The 22,811-nt window shown below is 42.0% G+C and overlaps 1 protein-coding gene across 6 annotated transcripts in view; it reads left to right on the forward strand.

The window, feature by feature from the left end:
• usp48 (ubiquitin specific peptidase 48) overlaps window positions 1–22,811 on the forward strand; it is a 242,993-nt gene that overhangs the window by 202,281 nt on the left and 17,901 nt on the right. The window contains exons 19-21 of one of the 6 annotated variants that reach the window (XR_009508155.1): window positions 2,874–2,984; window positions 15,744–15,872; window positions 19,363–19,469. Coding sequence is in view for 2 of the 6 variants with exons in the window: in XM_059951676.1 (XP_059807659.1) it covers window positions 2,874–2,984; window positions 15,739–15,872; window positions 19,363–19,469 (352 nt within the window). In the remaining 4 variants the exon portion in view is untranslated. Of the gene's footprint in view, window positions 1–1,570; window positions 2,985–8,035; window positions 8,175–15,738; window positions 15,873–19,362; window positions 19,470–22,811 lie in introns of those variants that run through there. The other 5 variants (XM_059951677.1, XM_059951676.1, XR_009508157.1 and 2 more) reach the window with 5 other exon arrangements.

Here is a 22,811-nt window from a genome sequence, read left to right on the forward strand (position 1 = left end):
TTGGTTCTCCTGTTACTGTCCAGAGTCTGTTCCTCTGCACTCTTCAACTGGTAGGAGAGGTTGAATGAGGGGTATATCAAATTACATTTGCAATGGAGTTCTACTGGTGGCTCACAACACTTTTCTGATGCACAATTTGTGCTATCAGATCTGTTTATAACCTATCCAATTTAATGCAGTAGCAGTGCCATGTTACCATGAGGTTCTTAATGTGAATGCTAAACTTTATCCAGCATTGTTGTAGACCGGGAAATCTACACCAAGTAGAATTGCAAACACACTTTGAAGTTGGTTTATCCCTCATGTTTGCTGTTCACTTCTCAAACCTAAAACATTAACTTTCTAGATTCTGCTTACTTTTCCACATTTTCTCTTCCTTTATAGACCTTTATAGGATAAGCCAAGACAACCAGTAGACATGATAATGAGTCACTCATTGGTGTAGGGCAGCAGAATGGCACAACAGTTAGGACAGCTGCCTCACATCATTTGCATTTGATCCATTGCCTATTTTGAGATTATATGTTCTCCCAATGACACATGGTTTCTAGTGCAAACTCTAGTTTTTTCCTTATCCCAGAGATGTGTTAATTGTGTTTAGATGTGTTTTAATTGGTCACTGTAAATTAACCGAAGTGGGAAAGGAAAGTGAAATGGATGAGTTTTGAGAGAGAATAAATTGCAGGGGTACAAGGAAATAGAGGGGAATTGGGATTTTTTTTAAATTTAGAAATGCAGTGAGGTAACAAGTCCTTCTGTCCTAATGAACCTGTCCCACCCAATTGCATCCACATGACCAATTAACCTATTAAACTGTACATATTTGGAAAGTGGAAGGAAGCTGGAATACTTGGAGAAAACCCAAGCGGACAGGGGAGAATGTGCAAACTCTTTATAGACAGTGACAGAATTGAACCTAGGTCGCTGGTGCTGTAATAACATTACACTAACTACTGTGCTGCTCTTCATCCAATCTAATGATTGGATTAGATTAATCTGCTAGGAACAAGCATGGAAAAAGTTAGAGAGATGTTGTTATTCCTCATCTGTGATCTTTTTGCTTACTATACACTTCTTCCAAGTTTGAGGAGAACTGGTCAGCTGAATGTTGATGGTAGATAATGTCTCCCCACTTAGGCAGCAGCATGTTGTAGTTAAATTATTGGATCTGTGCCCTGTGGTTCCATACTCTCCTGCTATTGGAAACAACCTCTTCGCATTCACTCTATTTAGGTCTTTCAGTATTTGGTAGGTAATTCTAGAATGTTGAAAATAATCTGTTTTTTAAAAAAGCTTTTATCAATAATGATAATTGTGTAACTATTAAATTTCCTTAAAAAGTTTGGCTACTGATGTCATTTCAGGAAAGGTACTCTGCTTACCCAATCCAAACTTAATGCAGATGGGTTGGCACAGTGTGCACCGTTATTTATAATGGCTAAAAGATCGTCTGAAATTAATTGATATGATTCAAAGATTAGATTGAACAAGAATATTAGTCTCTTTAGCATTAAGCATAAATACGAACATTTAACATACACAGTGCTGAAATTCTCTTGTCATTTATTAGCCTCCTGTAGAAATGGCGATTTGGAATGAGTTACAGGAAGGACACATGACAAATGAGTACATGTAATATACTTCCAGGACGCCTCAGATGGTGACTCGTGTGGCGGCAGAACTCTCAATGGATGCAATTAAATATTCTTGTTTCAGCCTGATACAGCTGAAAACCACAACTGCTTCCAAAGTCAGTACAGTTAGTACAATGTGTTTATGCGATTAAATAAACTATCGCTGCTTAAATCTGATGAAACAAAGCTGATTGTGGACATTCTCCTCTGGAATTGTGGGGTGGGGGTTGGGTACAGCACAGGATTGAAAGAAGCTGCAAAGGATCATAAATTTAGTCGGCTCCATTTTCAGTACAAACCTACAAAGTACTCAGGACATCTTCAAGGAGTGGTGTCTCAGAAAGGCAGCGTCCATTATTAAAGACTCCCAGCACCCAGGGCATGCTTATTGTTACCATCAGGTAGGAGGTATAGAAGCCTGAAGGCACACACTCTGATTCAGGAACAGCTTCTTCCCCTCTGCCATCTGATTCCTAAATGGAACCATTGGACACTACCTGACTTTTTTAATATATAGTATTTCTGGTTTTTTTGTAAAATTTTTAATCTATTCAATATACATATACTGCAATTTATTTTTTTATTTTTACCTTTTTTCCTTCTATATTATGTATTAAATTGAACTGGTACTGCTGTTAATAAAGTTCACATAATAAACCTGATTCTGTCTCTGATTCTAAAAGCAATTATGATATGCATTGTTTGTGTTGATTGTGTTAAATCGGGCATGATAAATAATTTACTGTTATGAAAAGTTAACCCTTGTGTGCAGGTTAGGAAGCTAATCAAGATTTAAATGTTGTTACTGGGTACCGTAATTTAAACCTTTTGAAAATTTGAAGGAATGGTGATGGAAATTGTGCTGGCAACTTGTCACTGTTGGTGAGAGCTGAACATAAATAGTTTCAGCATTCTCAGTATTGGGTATAATTAAGTTACCTCAGCTGGGTTCACACAGTACCTTGAATAGGACAGCCGAGCATCAATGGAGATACTGTATAGATGGAAGGGATATTATTACAAAGGTCCATCGGTATACTCTAAGTCAGAGTGATACCTTCAATTAACAGACATAAGATACAGAGGAGAAACTGATCTTGTAAGGCTGTAATCCGAGCAGAGACATTGAAGCAATTTTCCATTTTAATATTTGTATGCAAAGTTGCCTTTCAGTGTACATGTATTGCATTGCTGGAAGTCCCTCCTCTGACTACTTTCATTTGATTCTGTTTGCTGAAGGAAGCCAACGAAATGCAGTCCTGTATCGTCTGTAGGCAACAATGCTCTTCTCTGTCCGCATGGAGGCCTCATGTTTACAGCAGAGTCAATGACCAAAGAGGATTCAAAACAGTGAGTCTTACTCCATGATCTTCATTATTTGTGGTTTAAGTGTTTTAATTGTTTTCTTACATGTTTTAATTGTTATGATACAGTAACAATGGATATAGAATTGAGACAGGTTTTTTTAAAAAACAAATAAACATTTATTAAGCTCTGCTCAATAGAAATGAAAAGTAAACATACGACTAGCTTAACCAGAAGTTAATTGCTATATGGCAACTCGAACAGTTCTTAAAGCGATAGATCCGAACATAGTTCTTAAAGTGATAAATGCAAAAATCCAAATGATTTATACAGTCAATTAGGAGAGACTTTCCTGAAGTAACAAATTCCTCGACAACGTGAAGTTACTGCTGATCCCAGCCAAAATATGTCTTGCCCGAAAGACTCACGATGAAGGAAATAAAAACATCTTGAAGGAACTGACCTTTTCCTTTGCGAATAACACTGCACCCAACCCTTTCTGCTCTCACAAGGCAGGGGCTATCTCGAATGCAGGTTACTATTTCTTGAATGAAGATCCAATAAGGTCGATCCTGTATTAAACGGCTGACAACATCAACTTTACTCAATCCTTCGTGTTTCCGTACTTTGGTAAATCTTCACTCTCCAATACTTATACTTTAACATTAAATCAAAGATACATCAAACATAACTGGCAGTGATTTTCAAAACTGCCGGCACAACAATAATGTACCTTACAGTAGAAAGTAAAACTCTACTTTAAAACAAAACTGCGTCATGAAAATAATAATAGCTATTAATTTATTATCTCATGCAAAAATCAAAAACTGTTCAAAGTTAAAGGCAAGATATTCAGGACTAATTTCTGGAATCAGTTTTCACAATGAAGCCTAACAGAAATCAGATTTCTACGCACCCTGATGCTTACCTATCGTTGTGGGGGTTTCAACCAGGCCATCTTGAAAAAGTGTCTGAACAACTGCCACCAGTGTTTCACCTGTGGGACCAGAGTAGCCAACACACTTGACCACTGTTATACCACCATTAAGAAGGTTTACCGTGCCATCCCATGCCCACATTTTGAAATCGCCTGGCTGTACTTCTGCATCCATTGTATAGGCTGAGAATATAGACCATAGCACCAGCGGTGAGGACCAAGGATGTACGGTCAAGAGAGGCAAAGGAGCACTTAGAGGACTGCATTGAGTGTGTGGATTGGCAATATCCAAGGACTCATCTTTGACTCTGAATGAATATGCTACAGTTGTCACTGACTTCGAGACCTGTGTGGATGGGTGTATGCCTTTGAGAACATACCGTAATACCCAAACCAAAAGTCGTGGATGAACCAAGAGAAGCATAGAATGCTGTGGGCTAGATCTATAGCATTCAAGGTTGGTGATCCAGAATGATACAATGCCAGGGCTATTTTAAGGGTGAATAAATAACTCTGATTGAAGTTAGAGTTTGAATCAGATGCATATCAGCTCTGGCAATATTAGCAGGCCATTACTTCCGCCAAGGTGAAACCTAATATCATGAATGTCTCTATTACTTCACTCCCAGATGAGCTCAATACCTTTCATGCACGCTTTGAAAGGGGAAATAAAACTATACCTATGCAAATCCCTGCAGCATCTGGTGACCCTATGATCTCCATCTCAGAAGGTGACGTCAGAACATCTTTCAAGAGTGTAAGCCCTCACAAGTTGCCAGGCCCTGATAGTGCAGTGAAAAACTGTGCCAACCAATTAGCTGGAGTATTCAAGGAGTTCTTTAATCTCTCGCTGCCGCAGGCAGAGATTCCCACCTGCTTCAAAAGAGCAACAATCATACTCGTGCCCAAGAAGAGCAGGGTGAGTTGCCTCAACAGCTTTCAACCAGCTGCACTCAATTGTACTGCTTTGAGATGTTGGTCACAGCCAGAGTCAACTCTTGCACAAGCAAGCACCTGGACTGCTGCAATTTGCTTATCGCCACAATAGATATACAGCTGATGCAATTTCGCTGGCTCTCCACTTAGCCTTTGGTCACCTGGACATCAGGCTGTAGTTTAAATTAATTACTGTTCAGCGTTCAACACCGTCATATACTCAGTTCAAGTCAACAAGCTTCAAAGCTTGGGTCTCTGTGCGCCCTCTGCAACTGGATCCTTGATGACTTCATCACCAAGAGACCCTAGTCAATGAAGATGCCTCCCGGATGGATGTCTCAGATTGGGTTTCTGGCATTCTAGAGGGGGAGGGGGAGCAGCCAGAAGTTTTGGTACATATCAGCAGCAACGATATGGGTAGGAAGGATGTAAAGGTCCTGAAGAGAGACTTTGGGGAGCTAGGTAGAAAGCTGAAAACAGGACATCTAGGCTAATATTCTATGGATTGTTGCATATGCTACATGCCAGTGAGGAAAAGAATAGGATAATTTGGCAGATGACTATGTGACTGAGGAACTGGTACAGGGCCCAAGGGTTCAGTTTTATGGATCATTGGGATGTACAGAAGTGACGGGTTACACCTGAACCTGAGGGAGACCAATATCCTTCCTGGCAGGTTTGCTAGAGCTGTTTGGGAGGGTTTAAACTCATTTGGCAAGGGGATAGAAACCAGAGTGATAGTGCTGAGGATGAGGTAGTTGGTTTACAAACAGAGGCTGTGTGTACTGAGACCACTAGCAAGGAGAGGCTGATAATAGAGGTAAATTGCAGTCAACAGGATGAGTTGCAATGTAAAAGGCAGACAAAATAGAAAAGAGTGAATACAGGGCTGGAGGTGTTATGTTTGAATTCGCACAGTATACGGAATAAGGTAGATGAATTTGAAGCACATTTATGCATTGGCATATATGATGTGGACATCACTGAGTCATGGCTGAAAGAAGATTATAGCTGGGAACTTAATGTCCAAGGACAGACGGATAGGCAGAGGGCATTATGTGGCTTGTTGATAAAAAATGAAATCAAATCATTAGAAGAAGGTGAGATAGGGACAGAAGGTGTTGAATCGTCGTGAGTAGAATGCAAAGATAAAAAGACTCTGAAGGGAGTTACATACAGATCCCTAAACATGAGTAAAGATGTGGTCCACAAATGACAAAGGTTGATAGAAAATGCTTGCTAAAAGGCCAAAATTACAATCGTCATGGGGGATTTCGATATGCAGGTACATTAGGAAAATCAGGTTGGTGCTGGATCCCAAGAGGGGTAATTTCTACAATGCCTACAAGATGGCTTTTTTTAGAGAAGCTCATGGTTGAACCCACCAGGGGATCAGCGATTCTGGGTTGGGTGTTGTGCAATGAACCAGAATTGATTAGAGAGCTAAAGGCAAAGGAACCCTTAGGGCCATGTAATCATAATATGATGGAGTTCACCCTACATTTGGAGAGGTAGAAGCTAAAGTCAGATGTATCAGCATTACTTTGGTATAATGGGATTACAGAGGCATGATAGAAAAGCTGGCTGAACTTGATTAGAAAAGAACACTAGCAGGGATGAGGGCAGAGTAGTAATGGCTGGAATTTCTAGGAGCAATTCAGAAGGTACAGGATATATACATCCTGAAGAGGAAGAAGTATTGTAAAGGCAAGATGATGCATCTGTGGCTGACAAGAGAAGTCAGCAAAAATAAAAGCCAAAGAGAGGGCATAATATAGAGCAAAAGTGGAAATTTGGAAGATTGGCAAGCTGATAAAAACCAACAAATGGCAACTAAAGTCATAAAGAAGGAGAATAAACAATAGGCAATAGGTGCAGAAGTAGACCATTCGGCCCTTTGAGTCTGCACCGCCATTCTGAGATCATGGCTGATCATCTACTATCAATACCCGGTTCCTGCCTTGTCCCCATATTCCTTGATTCCCCTATCCATAAGATACCTATCTCGCTCTTTCTTGAAAGAAGATGGAATATGAAGGGAAGCTAGGCAATAATATTAAAGAGAGTACAATAAGTTCCCTCAGATACATGAAGTGTAAAAAAAAAGGTGAGAGTAGGTATCAGACGCCCGGAAAATGATGTTGGGGAGGTAGTCTTGGGGGACAGATTAAATAAGTATTTTGTATAGTGTGAAAGACACTAGCAGTAGGCTGGATGTTCAAGAGTCTCAGGCGTCAGAAGTATGTAAAGTCACCATTACTACAGAGACGATTCTTGGGAAACTGAAAGGTATGAAGCTTGATAAGCGACCTGGACCTTATAGTATGGACCACAGTGTTCTGAAAGAGATGGCTGAAAAAATTGTGGAGAAATTCAAAGCTTCATTTAATGTCAGAGAAATCCATGTAATATGCATCCTGAAATTCTTTTTCTTTGCATCTATCCATGAAACCAGAGGAGTGCCCCAAAGAATGAATGACAGTTAAATGTTAGAAACCCAAAGCCCCTCACTATCCCCTTCCATGCATAAGCAGCAGCAAAGCAATGATACCTCTCCTCCACCAGCAAAAAAAGCATTAGCAACCCCCACCAAGCTCTGAAGCGTGCAGCAAAGCATCTATAAAGACACAGACTTGCAGTACCCCAAAGTCTACTTGTTTACCCAGTAATTCGACATACCAGTGTGTGTGTCCCTCCCTCCCTCCCTCCCTCCCTCCCCCTCTCCCTCTCTCTCCCTTCCCCTCTCCCTCTCTCTCCCTCCCCTCTCGCTCCTCTCTTGCTCTCGCCCCTCTCTCCCTCTCCCCTCTCTCCCTCACCTCTCTCTCCCTCCCCTCTCTCTCCCTCCCCCTCTCCCCCTCTCCCCTCTCTCCCTCTCCCCCTCTCCCCTCTCTCCCTCCCCCTCTCTCTCTCTCCCCTCTCCCCCCCTCTCTCTCCCCCCCTCTCTCTCCCCCCCTCTCTCTCCCCCCTCTCTCTCCCCCCCTCTCTCTCCCCCCCTCTCTCTCCCCCCTCCCTCCCCCCTTCTCTCTCTCCCTCCCTAATAAAGGAAAAAGAGGTGCCCCATTTCACAGCGAGTGGGGAGACATAACAAACAACTCGCTCATTTACGATGTTAAAAGTCTTGTGGCGCTCTTACCAAGCTCTGTGCCCAAAGAACTCTAGTCTCTGGGCACACAGCCAGCAGCCAGTTCTCTGCTTACGATCTTCCATCTCTGATTTCCTGCAGGTCCGCCCACCTCCAGAGCCACAAAATCCCAAGACCCCGAAGGCGTGCTAGTCTTCTGAGCCACGCCCTTGATATGTTGAATAGCGGCCAGTAGTGAGACCCTGAGAGCACAAAAAACCAAGTCCGTGTGTAATTCCAGGTCAGGGTCTTCAAAAGAACACTGAAAGGGAAAAATAGAGATATTAAAGTTAGAAATAGAGCTGTTTCCGAAGATGCCAGCAAAGGAGTTGCCATTAGGCTTCATCATCTCCGAAGTTCCATCCCTCCACTTAGGAATTAGTAATGATCCTTCAAGATCAATTGATTCTGGCATGGTTCTGGAGGAATAAAAAATTGTAAATGTTACTCCGGTCTTCAAGAAGGGTGAGAAGCAAAAGAAAGGAATTTATAGGCCAGTTAGTCTGAGCTCAGTGGTTCGGAAAATGTTGGTGTAGATTGTTAAGGATGTGGTTTTGGGGTACTTGGAGGCTCTTGATAAAATAGACTGTAATCAGCAAGGTTTCCTTAAGGAAAAATCTTGCCTGACTAATCTGTTGGAATTCTTTGAATAACAAGCAGGATAGACAAGGGGGAATTGGTTGATGTTGTGTACTTGGATTTTCAGAAGGCCTTTGACAACATGCCCCACTCATGAGACTACTTAACAAGTTAGGAGCCCATGGTATTACAGGAAAGATACTAACATGGATAGAGCATTGGCTGATTGGCAGGGGGAAAAGAGTGGGAATAAAGGGAGACTTAGTGTTCCACATGTGTTGGGGTTGCTTCTTTTTACATTATATGTCAATGACTTGGATGATGGCTTTATAGCCAAGTTTGCTGATAATATTAAGATAGGAGGAGAGGCAGGTAGTTTTGAGGAAGTTGAGAGGCTACCTTAGACAGATTAGGCAGATAGGCAAAGAAGCGGCAGATAAAATACAGTGTTGGGAAGTGTATGGATATGCACTTCGATAGGAGAAATAAAAGGGTAGACTGTTTTCTAAATGGAGGGAACATCCAAAAATCTTGGGTCCTTGTGCAGGATTCCCTAAAGCTTAATTTGTAGGTTGAATCAGTAGTGAATATAGCAAATGTGATGTTAACATTCATTTTGAGAGGACCAGAATACAAAAGCAGGGATGTAATGTTGAGGCTTTATAAAGCACATGTGAGGCATCACTTGGAGTATTGTGAACAGTTTTGGGCCTTTAATCCAAGAAAGGATGTGCTGACATCAGAGAGAGTTCAGAGGAGGTCCGTGAAAATGATTCCGGGTTTGAAAGGCTTGTTATATGAGGAGAGTTTGATGGCTCAGGGCTGCTATTGACTGGAATTCAGAAGAATAAGGGATGGCCTTTCGAATGCTGAGAGACCTAGATAGAGTGGTGGAGGAGTCTAAGACCAGAGGACACAGCCTCAGTATAGAGGAACGTCCTTTTAGAAAGATGAGGATAAATTTCTTTAGACAGAGAACAGTGATCTGTGGAATTCACTGTATATATCCCTTGAATATATACTTTACAAGAACATAACTTGGTATCTGTTTAAAGAATATCGCGTGTACAAAGTGATTGTTAGGATCTAAAGGTGAAAATGTTTACCTTTCTCTGGCAAACGGTCTGAACTTTTATTGTGGTTGTTGGATTCTGGTGTTTAAATCCAAGGCTCTTTAGTCAGGAATGAGAAATAAAACTTGTTGTTTCATGATTGTCTTTTCAAAAGTTGATGAGGAAGTTGAAGCAAACAGGGACAGAGGATCTTACTATTTGGAGAGAGAAACTAAAGATGGCTCGTGACGGTGGGACTCTTTCTCGAGGGCTTTTGTGGTTTGATGTTTAATGTCCTCAACACCCAACATGTTCCGCTGTTGTAGACTCCTTTTTGGAGGACTGTGCGATTCATGTTCTATGTGCTTATGGTTATTCGTTTCGCTATTTGGCTCTGCATCTGAGATTTGCAGTCATTGGCACAGCGCTAAACTGAACTGACAGTGGTTGTCACTCATGGACTGTTTTGGGGTCTCTGTGATGTGATGTTTAATATTCTGTGTGTTATTTGCTCACTTCTAATGTTTGCGTGATTTGTTCTTTATTTTCATGCATTGTGTTTTGATATTGTCCCTAAATGGGTTCTGTGGTGTTTCAGGATGCCTGCAGGAAGATGAATCTCAAGGTTATGTACTGTATACATTCTTTGATAATATATGTACTTTGAAACAGCTACTTTTATACCCAGAGATAAGAGAAATTCCATTCAAATCTGTAGATGGGAGACAACTAATTAGAAAATACATTCAATATTGCAGTAAAATTTAAATAATGAAAAAGCACTTGGTCACTCAATGAAGTACAAAGAAACTTCTAGAATTGTACTTTATATAGCAACTAGAGGCTATCAAACTGTTAGCATATAAAGGCCACTTAAAATACAAGTGGATAATTAATTGTTAAACTGCAAAGAAAATGACAATTAAAGTTAAACATTCCAATCTGAAGTGGTAGAATCAAAATTTCCATACTACAGGTCAGGATAAAATAATCACCATTTTTTCTCTAAACTATATCCCATGCCTCAAATTATAAATTCACATTCTGTTCCAATGGGTTTCTTCCATATCAGTAAGTTGGATATATAAGTGTATGTAAGCTGTTGAAGTTTTACTCCCTGAGTGAAAGAAGCCTGTAATTATGCATTCTCTTTGGTGTAATAACATACCACGTGGATGGCATTATTTTTATCCTGAAGAGGTTATTAGTCTTTGCAAATATATGGTATGTACCTTTTTTCCCCTTGACATCATACATTATTCTGACCCCAATTTATTTAGCACCTCAGAGTAACCAGTCACTCACAATATTTTTTTCCAGTCTGCTCAGTTGTTGTATACCATTAGACAGTCACATTTGTGTTTCTCTGACTTTTGTTTTTGTATTCATTACCATAGGGTATGAATCCTAGAGTGCCTGACTCCAAAAAACTTTAAGATTACCTGGCCAAAAAGACTGCAGCTATCTAAGACGACTCTCCACTATCTTTTTAAGCACAATAAGAGATGGACAATAAGTCTGGTCTTGCCAGTGTAGCTTACATCCTATTAAATATCTTTTTAAATACCTGCATCTGTTACCTCGATAATTACAATCCACTTCTACTCCTCCATGACTTTTAAGTTGTCCCAGCATTCCTGAACTCAGTGACTTGCAGTAGCTACCATTCAAGCGGAAACTCAGTTCTGTAGTTCATACCTTCACTCCAAGTTGGTCATTGTTTTGTGTTGGCAGCCTCTAACCTCCATTCCCTCGAGATGCCAGTAGTCCTCCAGTTATGGCTTCTTGCACAATACTGAATTAATCACTTCACTATTGTTGGGAATGCTGTTCTTGGGAATACCTTTAGCAGTCTACTGTACATCCAAAAGTTTTGGAATTTTCTCTGTACAACCATTGCATCTCTCCCTTATCTCGTTCTTAAATCTTATCTCACAGCCAAGCTATTGGCAATTTGCCCTGAAATTGTGTGATGATCCACTTTGGAAGGATCTCAGGCTGTTTTACAATGATAAAGAGGCGCCACAGTAGTGTAGCGGTTAACACGATGTTTTATTAGAACTTGGGTGTTCAAACTTCAATTCCAGTGCCAACTGTACGTTCTTCCTGTGACTGCATGGGCTTCCTCCGAGTGCTCTGGTTTCCTCCCACCGTCCAAAGTTGTACCAGTGCCATTGTAACACTAGCCTTATCACAGGACAATGTGTTAAATGGGTGGGCTGCTGGGCAGCACAGTTCATTGGTCCATGCTGTATCTCTAAGTATAAATAAATAAATACATTAATTTGTTGCCATTACATGCACCGGGACATTGATTGGTGCTGCTCATTTGCCCTTTGTAAAGTTCAGTACATTCAGACATTGTTTAGGTTAGTAGTTGTTTTGTTTTCCCATTGAATCAAAGTTTGTTCCCTTGCAAAGAACTTAAATCTTTTCTGAGATTGCAGTTCTCATGTTATTAACTTTGAACGAGTATGGGTAAATGGATAGAACATCTGATGGCAGCTGTGCTACTTTGCTTGTGATGTCTGATGAAGACAAACATTTCTTGTTTCTTTTACTTCATTAGACGCATGTATTTTTGGGAGGAGACAGGACCATTCAATAATTTGTGGAGTCTGTCTGAAACCTCAAAATATATTGATTGCAATAGTAAATGATAGAGTTAGTAAATTGGATTAGACATTAGCTGTATGAGAGAAGCCAGAGAGTGATAGTAGATGGTTGCCTCGCAGACTGGAGGTCTGTGACTATTAGGCTTCCACAGGGTTGGTGCTGAGTCCATTGTTGTTTTTCATCTAAATCAACAATCTGGATGATAATGTGATTTATTGGATAATCAAATTTGCGGATGACCCCAAGTTGGAGGCATAGTGGACAGAGGAAGACTATCAAAGATTGCACCGGGATCTGGACCAGCTGGAAAAATGGGCTGAAAAATGACAGATGGAATTGACGAAGGAATTGGTTGTTGACTTCAGAAGGAGTAGTGGACCATATGACCTCATCTACATCGGTGGTGCGCAGGTGGAACAGGTCAAAAGCTTTAAGTTCCTTGGGATGAATATCACAAGTGACCTGACTTGGTCTAACCAAGCAGAGTCCACTGCCAAGAAGGCCCACCAGCGCCTTTACTTCCCTAGAAAGCTTAAGAAATTTGGCCTGTCCCCTAAAGCCCTCACTGATTTTTATAGGTGCACCGTAGAAAGCATTCTTCTCGGGTGCATCACAACCTGGTATGGAAGTTGTCCTGTCCAAGACCGGAAGAACATAGCCCAGCACATCACACAAACCAATCTTCCATCCTTGGACTCACTTTACACCGCACACTGTCAGAGCAGTGCTGCCAGGATAATCAAGGATGTCCCACCCAGCCAACACACTTTTTGTCCCACTTCCCTCCGGGAGAAGGTTCAGGAGCATGAAAAAAGTAAGGAGGCATGGGATCCAAGGGGACATTGCTTTGTGGATCCAGAACTGGCTTGCCCACAGAAGACAGAGAGTGGTTGTAGACAGGTCATATTCTGCATGGAGGCTGGTGACTAGTGGTGTGCCTCAAGGATCTGTTCTGGGACCCTTACTCTTTGTGATTTTTATAAATGACCTGGATGAGGAAGTGGAGGGATGGGTTAGTAAATTTGCTGATGAGACAAAGGTTGGGGGTGTTGTGGATAATATGGAGGGCTGTCAGACGTTACCATGGGATATTGATAGGATGCAAAACTGGTCTGAGAAGTGGCAGATGGAGTTCAACCCTGATAAGTGTGAGGTGGTTCATTTTGGTAGGTCAAATATGATGGCAGAATATAGCATTAATAGTAAGACTCTTGGTGGTCTGGAGGATCAGAGGGATCTTGGGGTCCGAGTCCATAGGACACCCAAAGCTGCTGCGCAGGTTGACTCTATGGTTAAGAAGGCATATAGTGCATTGGCCTTCATCAATCGTGGGATTGAGTTTAGGAGCTGAGAGGTAACGTTGCAGCTATATAGAACCCTGGTCAGACCCCACTTGGAGTACTGTGCTCAGTTCTGGTTGTCTCACTACGGGGAGGATGTGGAAACCATAGAAAGGGTGCAGAGGAGATTTACAAGGATGTTGCCTGGATTGGGGAGCATGCCTTATGAGAATTGGTTGAGTGAATTAGGACTTTTCTCCTTGGAACGATGGAGGATGAGAGGTGACCTGATAGAGGTGTACAAGATAATGAGAGGCATTGATCATTAGTCAGAGGCTTTTCCCAAGGACTGAAATGGCTAGCACGAGAGGGAATAGTTTTAAGGTGCTTGGAAGTAAGTACAGAGATGTCAGGGGTAAGTTTTTTATGAGGAGAATGGTGAGTGCGTGGAATGGGCTGCCGGCGGCAGTGGTGGAGGCGGAAACAATAGGGTCTTTTAAGAGACTTCTGGATGGCTGAATGGAGCTTAGAAAACTAAAGGGCTACGGGTAAAGCCTAGGTAGCTGTAAGGTGGGACATATTTTGGCACAGGTTTGTGGGCTGGAGGGCCTGTATTGTGCTGTATGTTTTCTATGTTTCTGTCTCTAAACATTGAATCACAGCGGTTTTAATTTGGCTTTTTTTGACACTGATAAATAGAAAAAGACATTTTTGTATCAAAGTGAAAACAGATCTCTACAAAGTGATCTACATTAATTTCAAATTAACAAAATTGATTACTTAAGTATTCACCCCCCCCCCCCCCCCCACCAAACATAGCATTTAGTCTGATAGCAATAAAGCTCAATTTTGGTTTCATAGACCATAAAACCTCCTTCCAGCTACTACTGTCACCCACATGCAAACTCAAGCCAAGATTTCAAGTGAGTTTTTTTTTCAATAGTGACTTTCTCTGTCACTCTACAATAAAGCTGTGACTGGTGAAGCATCTGGGCAACAGTTGTATGCTCAGTCTCTCCCATCTCAGCCACTGAAGCTAGTAACTTCTCTAGAGTTGTCATGGGTCTCTTGGTAGCTTCCCTCATTAGTGCCCTTCTTGCACACTCACTCAGTTTTTGAGGACAGCCTGCTGTAGGCAGATTTACAGCTGTGCCATATTCTTTCCATTTCTTGATGATTGACTTGACTGTACTCCAAGGGATATTCAGTGACTTGGAAATTTTCTTGTATCCATCTTCTGACATGTGCTTTTCAATAACCTTTTTGCAGAATTGCTTAGAGTGTATTTTTGTCTTCATTGTATAGTTTTTGCCAGGATTCTGACTCACCAGAAGTTGGACCTTACAGATATAGGTGTATTTTTACTACAGTCAATTGAAACACCTTGACTGCACATATGTCTCCAAAAACAGATCTCCATTTAACTAGTAATGTAACCTCTAAAACCAATCGGCTACACCAGTGATGATTTGGTGTGTCATATTAAAGAGGGTGAAGACTTATGCAATCAGTTATTTTTTTGTTTTATATTTGTGGTTAATTTAGAGATCACTTCGTAGAGATCTATCTTCACTTTAACATGAGTCTTTTTCTGCTGGTCGATATCAAAAAAGCCAAATTAAATCCACTGTGATTCAGTGCTGTTAAAGCAATAAAACATGAACATTTATAAGGTTGGTGAAAACTTTTTATAGGCAACTGTAGATAGGGTAAATGCAAGCAGGCTTTTTGAATTGATGTTGGGTGGGGCCACGGCAAGAGGTTTAGGGTGAAAGGTAAAAAGTTTAAGGGGAACATGAGAAGAAATGTCCTCACTCAGAGGGTCATGAGAGTATGGAGTGAGCTGCCAGCGCAAGTAGTCTGTGAAAGCTCAATTTCAACAGTTAAGAGTAGTTTGGATAGGGATATGTATGGTAGAGGTATGGTCAAGGTGCAGATTGATGGAAGTAGACAGTTTAAATGGTTTTGTCACAGACTAGATTGGCCGAATGGCCTCTGTTCTGTACTTTTCAGTAACTATTGACTAAGTAAATCGAGTCTACACTTATCTCGATAAATCAGGAAAATATTATTGATTGACAGTTTTCATGTGAATAGCTGGTACATTTAATATTTGGCTCGCTTCACTGAAAGTCAGTAATAAAATAATTACATTTTTATGTGGCAGTGTTCTTTGCAATATTATTCCACAACTTCTGAGATTTTGAATATTTAATGTTTCATTGTTTAAGTTGAACATTCTTTCAAATTTCAATAACCTGTATCTTCCTTTGCACAGTGTAGCTCTGATATGGCCAAGTGAATGGGACATCATCCACAAATTATTTGTTGTTGATAACACAATTAAAGTCATTCGACTGAGAAAAACTGGAGAAACTGGAACTGTACAATTGGAATATTGTACTAGTCCTGGTAAGGCAATTTCCCATGAGGGTTGGCATGATTTTTTTTACATTGAATAATTAACTTTAATTACAGAAATGTATAATCTAATATCGGAGGTATTCTATTCCTCTAGCCCCAAAGCAAATTTTATGCTTAACCTTAACCACACTGCTGTCACTTACAATCTTTGCTACAAATAACATTTTGTATATGCTCAATGTCAGGTACAGCATATAACAGGCTCTGAAATGGAAGAATGCAGTCTAATTTTTGATGTGGTTGCAGAATTGACTCCATTTTAACAATGTGTGGGTACAAAACAGACAGATAGACAGGCATACTTTATTGATCCTGAGGGAAATTGGGTTTCATTACAGTCGCACCAACCAGGAATAGTGTAGAAATATAGCAATATAAAACCATAAATAATTAAATAATAATATGTAAATTTTTCCAAGTGGAAATAAGTCCAGGATCAGCCTATTGGCTCAGGGTGTCTGACACTCCGAGGGAGAAGTTGTAAAGTTCGATGGCCACAGGCAGGAATGACTTCCTGTGACGCTCATGTTGCATCTCAGTGGAATGAGTCTCTGGCTGAACATACTCCTGTGCCTAACCAGCACATTATGGAGTGGATGAGAGACATTGTCCAAGATGGCATGCAACTTGGACAATATCTTCTTTTCAGACACCACCGTCAGAGAGTCCAGTTTCACCCCAACAACATCACTGGCCTTACAAATGAGTTTGTTGATTCTGTTGGTGTCCGATACCCTCAGCCTGCTGCCCCAGCACACAACAGCAAACATGATAGCACTGACCACCACAGACTCGTAGAACATCCTCAGCATCATCTGGCAGATGTTAAAAGACCTCAGTCTCCTCAGGAAGTAGAGACGGCTCTGACCCTTCTTGTAGATAGCCTCAGTGTTCTTTGACCAGTTTATTGTCAATCCATATCCCCAGGTATTTGTAATTCTCCACCATGTCCGCACTGACCCCTTGGATGGAAACAGGGGTCACTGGTGCCTTAACCCTCCTCAGGTCCACCACCAGCTCCTTAGTCTTTGTCATATTAAGCTGCAGATGATTCTGCTCACACCATGTGACAAAGTTTCCCACCGTAGCCCTGTACTCCGCCTCATCTCCCTTGCTGGTGCATCCAACTATGGCAGAGTCATCAGAAAACTTCTGAAGATGGCAAGACTCTGTGCAGTAGTTGAAGTCCGAGGTGTAGATGGTGAAGAGAAAAGGAGACAGGTCAATCCCCTGTGGAGCCCCAGTGCTGCTGACCACTCTGTCTGACACACAGTGTTGCAAGCGCACGTACTGTGGTCTGCCAGTCAGGTAATCAATAATCCATGACACCAGGGAAGCATCCACCTGCATCATTGTCAGCTTCTCACCCAGCAGAGCAGGGCAGATGGTGTTGAATGCACTGGAGAAGTCAAAAAACATGACCCTCACAGTGCTTGCCGGCTTGTCCAGGTGGGCGTAGACACGGTTCAGCAGGTAGACAATGGCATCCTCAACTCCTAGTCAGGGCTGGTAGGCGAACTGGAGGAGGTCTAAGTGTGGCCTAACCATAGGCCGGAGCTGCTCTAGAACAAGTCTCTCCAGGGTCTTCATGATGTAGGAGGTAAATGCCACTGGTCTGTAGTCATTGGAGCCCCTGGGGCACGGCATCTTCGGTACAGGGAAGAGGCAGGACGTCTTCCACAGCACAGGAACCCTCTGGAGACTCAGGCTCAGGTTGAAGACATGGTGAAGTACTCCACATAACTGGCGGGGCACAGGCTTTGAGCACCCTGGTGCTGACACCATCTGGGCCTGCAGCCTTGCTTGGGTGGAGACGTTTCAGCTGTCTTCTCACCTGTTCAAATGTGAAGTCCACTGTGGTGGTTTCAGGTGGGGGAGGGGTGTATTTATGAGAGCAGGGTGGGGAGCTGTGAGGAGGGATAGGAAAGGAGAGTGGAGTATGTGTTAGTTGGGGGGCCAACAACAGATGAATCATGTGCGGGGTGGGGAGATGTCATAGTATCAAATCTGTTGAACAGGTTAAGTTCATTGGCCCTGTCCACACTGCCTTCAGCTCCTCTATTCCTAGTTTGCTGGAACCCAGTGATGGTCCTCATCCCACTCCAGACCTCTCTCATGTTGTTCTGCTGGAGTTTCCACTCAAGCTTCCTCCTGTACCTGTCTTTAGCCTCCCTGATCTTGGCTTTCAGGTCCCTCTGTATTGTCCTCAGCTCCTCCCTATTTCCATCTCTAAACACCCCCTTTTTAATGTTCAGGATGTCCTTAATGTCCTTTGTTACCCATGGCTTGTTATTTGAATAACAAAGGACAGTTCTTGCCGGAACATTGTAGTCCACACAGAAGTTGATGTAACCAGTGATGCACTCTGTGAGCCCATCAATGTCCTCTCCATGTGGCTCACAGAGGGCCTGCCAGTGTCACCTCAAAACAACCCTGGAGTGCATCATAAGCCTCCCCCAACCATTTCCTCACTGTCCTCGAGGTTGCAGGTTTACTCTTCACCAGAGGCACGTAGTAGGGTTTGAGATGCACCAGGTTGTGATCTGACCTTCCCAGTGGGGGGAGGGGAGAGGAGCTGTTTGCATCCTTAATGTTAGCATACATCAAGTCCAGGGTCCTCTCCCCTCTGGTTGTACAGCTCACATACTGCGTGAAGTTGGGCAGTTTTCTAGCCATGGTAACATGATTGGAGTCACCCGAGATGGTAATGAGAGCACTGGGGTGCTGGGTTTGTAGTCTGGCTATGACGGTGAGAATGATGTTACATGCCGACATCAGGTTGGCAGAGGGAGGGATGTATACAACAACCACGATTGCATGTGAGATTTCCCTTGACAAATAATATGGCCGGAGTCCAACAGCAAAAAGTTCAATATCCGGGCTACAAACACGTTCCTTGATCATAATATGACCAGGATTACACCATCTGTTGTTTACCAGAACAGCAAGCCCCTATCCTTTACGCTTACCGCTCTCAGTGCAATTCTGATCGGCCCGAACGGTCTGGAAGCCGTCTATGGAAATGTTTTGGTCGGGTATGTCCTCGTGCAGCCACGTTTCAGTAAAACAGATAACACTGCTCTGACTCCTGACTAGAGCTGTCAACTGGTCCATTTTATTACACAGCGATCTCACAAAAGCTTTAAATAGATAAAAGTGCAGCTGCAAGTGGACATAACCTTTAAATTATGTAATTTGAACCTAAATTATTATCGGGGACAAGAGGAGGCTATTTAGTGCCCAAGTTTATTTTCAAACATAAAATGCTGAATAAAACAGCATTTTGGAATTGAATTTCTCAATGGCAATATTGCGAAAGCTGTAAGTGAAAGTTGTAACTAAGCTAATTGTATGAACAGCCAATTGCACTGGCTGGCACAGATCATTTCAGTGCTTGATATTCATATTTACTAAATGCACAGACAAGTGTTTTAAGTTTAAAGGTCATTAGCTTCTCCGTTTGCATTTTTACATGTAGGTCTATGTGGAGAATGTCGAGAAGGACTGCTTTGCCAACAACAGCGAGATTTAAGAGAGTATACTCAAGCCACCATATATATCCGTAAAGTGGTAGAGAGTATAAAGGTAATAAATTTTTGTGAATTTTATCTTAAAAAGGGTCCTGTGATTTAATTAATGGTAATCAATAAAAACAAATTGTAGTCTCACTGCAGGACTTCTGCAGTGAACACTGTGATCTGTGATGCTATCTTTGTAATTTGTAGTGCACTTACAAGTCCTGTCCAGCTTACGTACCTATAAATGACATTTGGAAGAAGCTGGGATGGATTCGCCAGCTTATGTAGGGCTGTGTAGGCCTCGTCTGCTGCCTGAAAAAGTGGTCACAGGTGCATTTCTGGCTTGCAAACTGTTCAGGTTACAATAAGTTCACAGGAATGGAACCCTGCATTAGTGTTTGTCTATTTGCTTTATGGAAGTCAGATACAGTATTTGCTAATCTTGCACCAGATCCTGTTTGAAGCACCACGGCTGTGCACATCAAAGCAACAACTATACTTAAGTTTGTGTGAATGAATGTGGAGTGCATGAAAATGCACATTAAATGCTGAAGCTGTAAAGTTACACACATTTCTTTTACTAGTTTATGAACCATATTCAGAAATGTATTAGGGCTGTATTAAATAAGAACCTGTTGATGAATGTCCACGGTTCTAAATTACAATTTGGGAAATTCTTTAAATAATTTGTCATCTGGTGTAATAGATAAATACTGTTGTGTGTTGTTTGCTTAGCTGTAGTAATTCACCTTGAAATAATCTGGCCTAATAGGAGCAGGTAGAGTGAGAACAACAACGGGCTAAGAATTGGTGCTTGCGGCACACCAAACACAATATCATGGATTTTGGACACACAATCACAGCAGCTAAGAATGTTCTTCCTGTTATGTAAGATTGAAATTAGCTTAAGGCAATACCTGAAAGACCTACCCATTGATTAAGACAGTTTATCATAATACTGTGTTACTAGACACTAGAATACTACAGCACAGTTTAGGCCCTTCGGCCTTCAATATTGTGCCGACCCCATGTAATACTTAAAGAAGTACTAAATCCACACTACCCCGCAACCCTCTATTTTTCTTTCATCCTTGTGCCTGTCCAAGAAGCTCTTAAATACTCCTAATGGTTTAGCCTCCACCACCATCCCTGGCAAATCATTCCAGACACTCACAACCCTCTGTTTAAAAAAACTTACCCCTGATGTCTCCCCTAAACTTCCCTCACTTAATTTTGTACATATGCCCTCTGGTGTTTGCTATTTGTGCCCTGGGAAACAGGTACTGGCTATCCACCCTATCTATGCCTCTCATAATCTTGTACACCTCTATCAAGTCCCCTCTCATCCTTCTACGCTCCAAAGAGAAAAGTCCCACCTCTTCTAACCTTGCCTTATAAGACTTGTTTTCCAATCCAGGCAACATCCTGTTAAATCTCCTCTGCATCCTCTTCATAGCTTCCATATCCTTCCTATAATGAGGTGACCAGAACTGAACACAATATTCTAAGTGTGGTCACACCAGAAATTAGTAGAGTTGCAACATGACCTCTCTACTCTTGAACTCAATCTTCCTATTAATGAAGCTTAGCATCCCGTGGGCCTTCTTAACTATCCTATCCACATGTGCAGCGACCTTGAGGGATGTATGGATTTGAACTCCAAGGTCCCTCTGTTCATCCACACTCTTAATTAACTGACCATTAACCCTGTACTTAGCCTTCTGGTTTGTCCTTCCAAAATGCATCACTTCACACTTATCCAGATTGAACTCCATTTTTCCAGTTTTCTGCCCAACTCTGCATCCTGTCTGTATCCTCTTGTAACCTTCAACAACCTACAGCTCCATCCACAACTCCTCCAATCTTTGTGTCATCTGCAAACTTGCTCACCCATCCTTCCGCCTCTTCATCTAGGTCATTTATAAAAATCACAAAGAGGAGGGGTCCCAGGACAGATCTTTGCGGCACTCCAATAGTCACTGACCTCCAGACAGAATACTTTCCTTCCACTACTACCCTCTGCTTTCTTCCTGTAAGCCAATTTTTTATCCAAACAGCCAAGGTTCCTCTGATCGCATGCCTCATGACTTTCTTGATGAGTCTCTCGTGGGGGACCTTGTCAAATGCCTTGCTAAAATCCATCTACCACCCTACCCTCATCAATTTCTTTTGTTACCATTTCAAAAAAACTCAATTAGGTTCATGAGGCACGACCTTCCCTTCACAAAGCCATGTTGACTATCCTTGAGTAGACTGTACATCTCCAAATGTTCGTAGATGCTATCCTTAAGAATCCTTTCCAATAGTTTGCAGACCACTGACGTAAGACTCACCAGTCTCTAGTTCCCAGGATTCTCCCTATTACCTTTCCTAAAAAAGGGAACTACATTAGCCATTCTCTTATCCTCTGGCACCTCCCCTGCAGCCTAAGAGAATTCAAAGATCATAGCTACTGCTCCAGCGATCCCTTCTCTCACTTCCTACAGCAACCTGGGGTATATCACGTCTGGCCCCGGGGATTTAACAATCTTGATGTTTTTAAGAAGATCCAATGCTTCTTCTTCCTTAATCTCCATGTTGTCCAGCACACAGGCCTGTTCTGTTTTAACTTCACCCTGATCAAGGTCCTTTTCACTTGTGAATACTGAAGCAAAGTATTCATTTAGGACCTCCCCAACCTCCTCCGCCTCCAGGCACATGTTGCATTCTTTATCTTTTAGTGGCCCCACCTTCATTCTTGGCATCCTTCTGTTCTTCACATACGCATAGAACGCCTTGGGGTTCTCCTTAATCTTACATGCCAAGGCCTTCTCATGCCCCCTTTGAGCTCTCCTAAGTCCTTTCTTAAGCTCCTTTCTGGCTACCCTATATTTCTCATGAGCCCTTCCTGCTTCATATATCTGACACATGCTTCCTTCTTCCTCTTCTTCCTCTTGACGAGTTGCCTCACGTGTTTTGTCAGCTATGTTTTTTCCTACCATTTTTTCCTTGTCAGTGGGACAAACCTGTACTGAACCCAGCACAAGTGGTCCCTAAACTGCCTCCACATTACTTCTGGGCTTTCACCCTTGAACATCTGTTTCCAATTTACTCTCACTAGTTCTTGCCTCATCCCTTCATAGTTAGCCCTTCCCCAATTAAGCACTTTCTCATTTTGTCTGTTTTTATCCTTTTCAATAGCTATGCTGAAGGTAAGGGAGTTGTGGTCATTCTCACCAAAATGCTTCCCCCACCAAGAGATCTGTTATCTGACCAGGTTCAGTACCCAGAACTAGATCCAGTATGGCCTCTCCTCTTGTCAGCTGGTCCACATACTGTGTCAGGAATCCTTCTTGAACACACCTATCAAACTCAGCCCCATCTATCCCCCTTGCAGTCAGGAGGTGCTAGTCAATATGAGGGAAGTTGA

This window comes from Hypanus sabinus, chromosome 27 (assembly GCF_030144855.1).
Source record: "Hypanus sabinus isolate sHypSab1 chromosome 27, sHypSab1.hap1, whole genome shotgun sequence".
Lineage (NCBI taxonomy): Eukaryota > Metazoa > Chordata > Chondrichthyes > Myliobatiformes > Dasyatidae > Hypanus > Hypanus sabinus.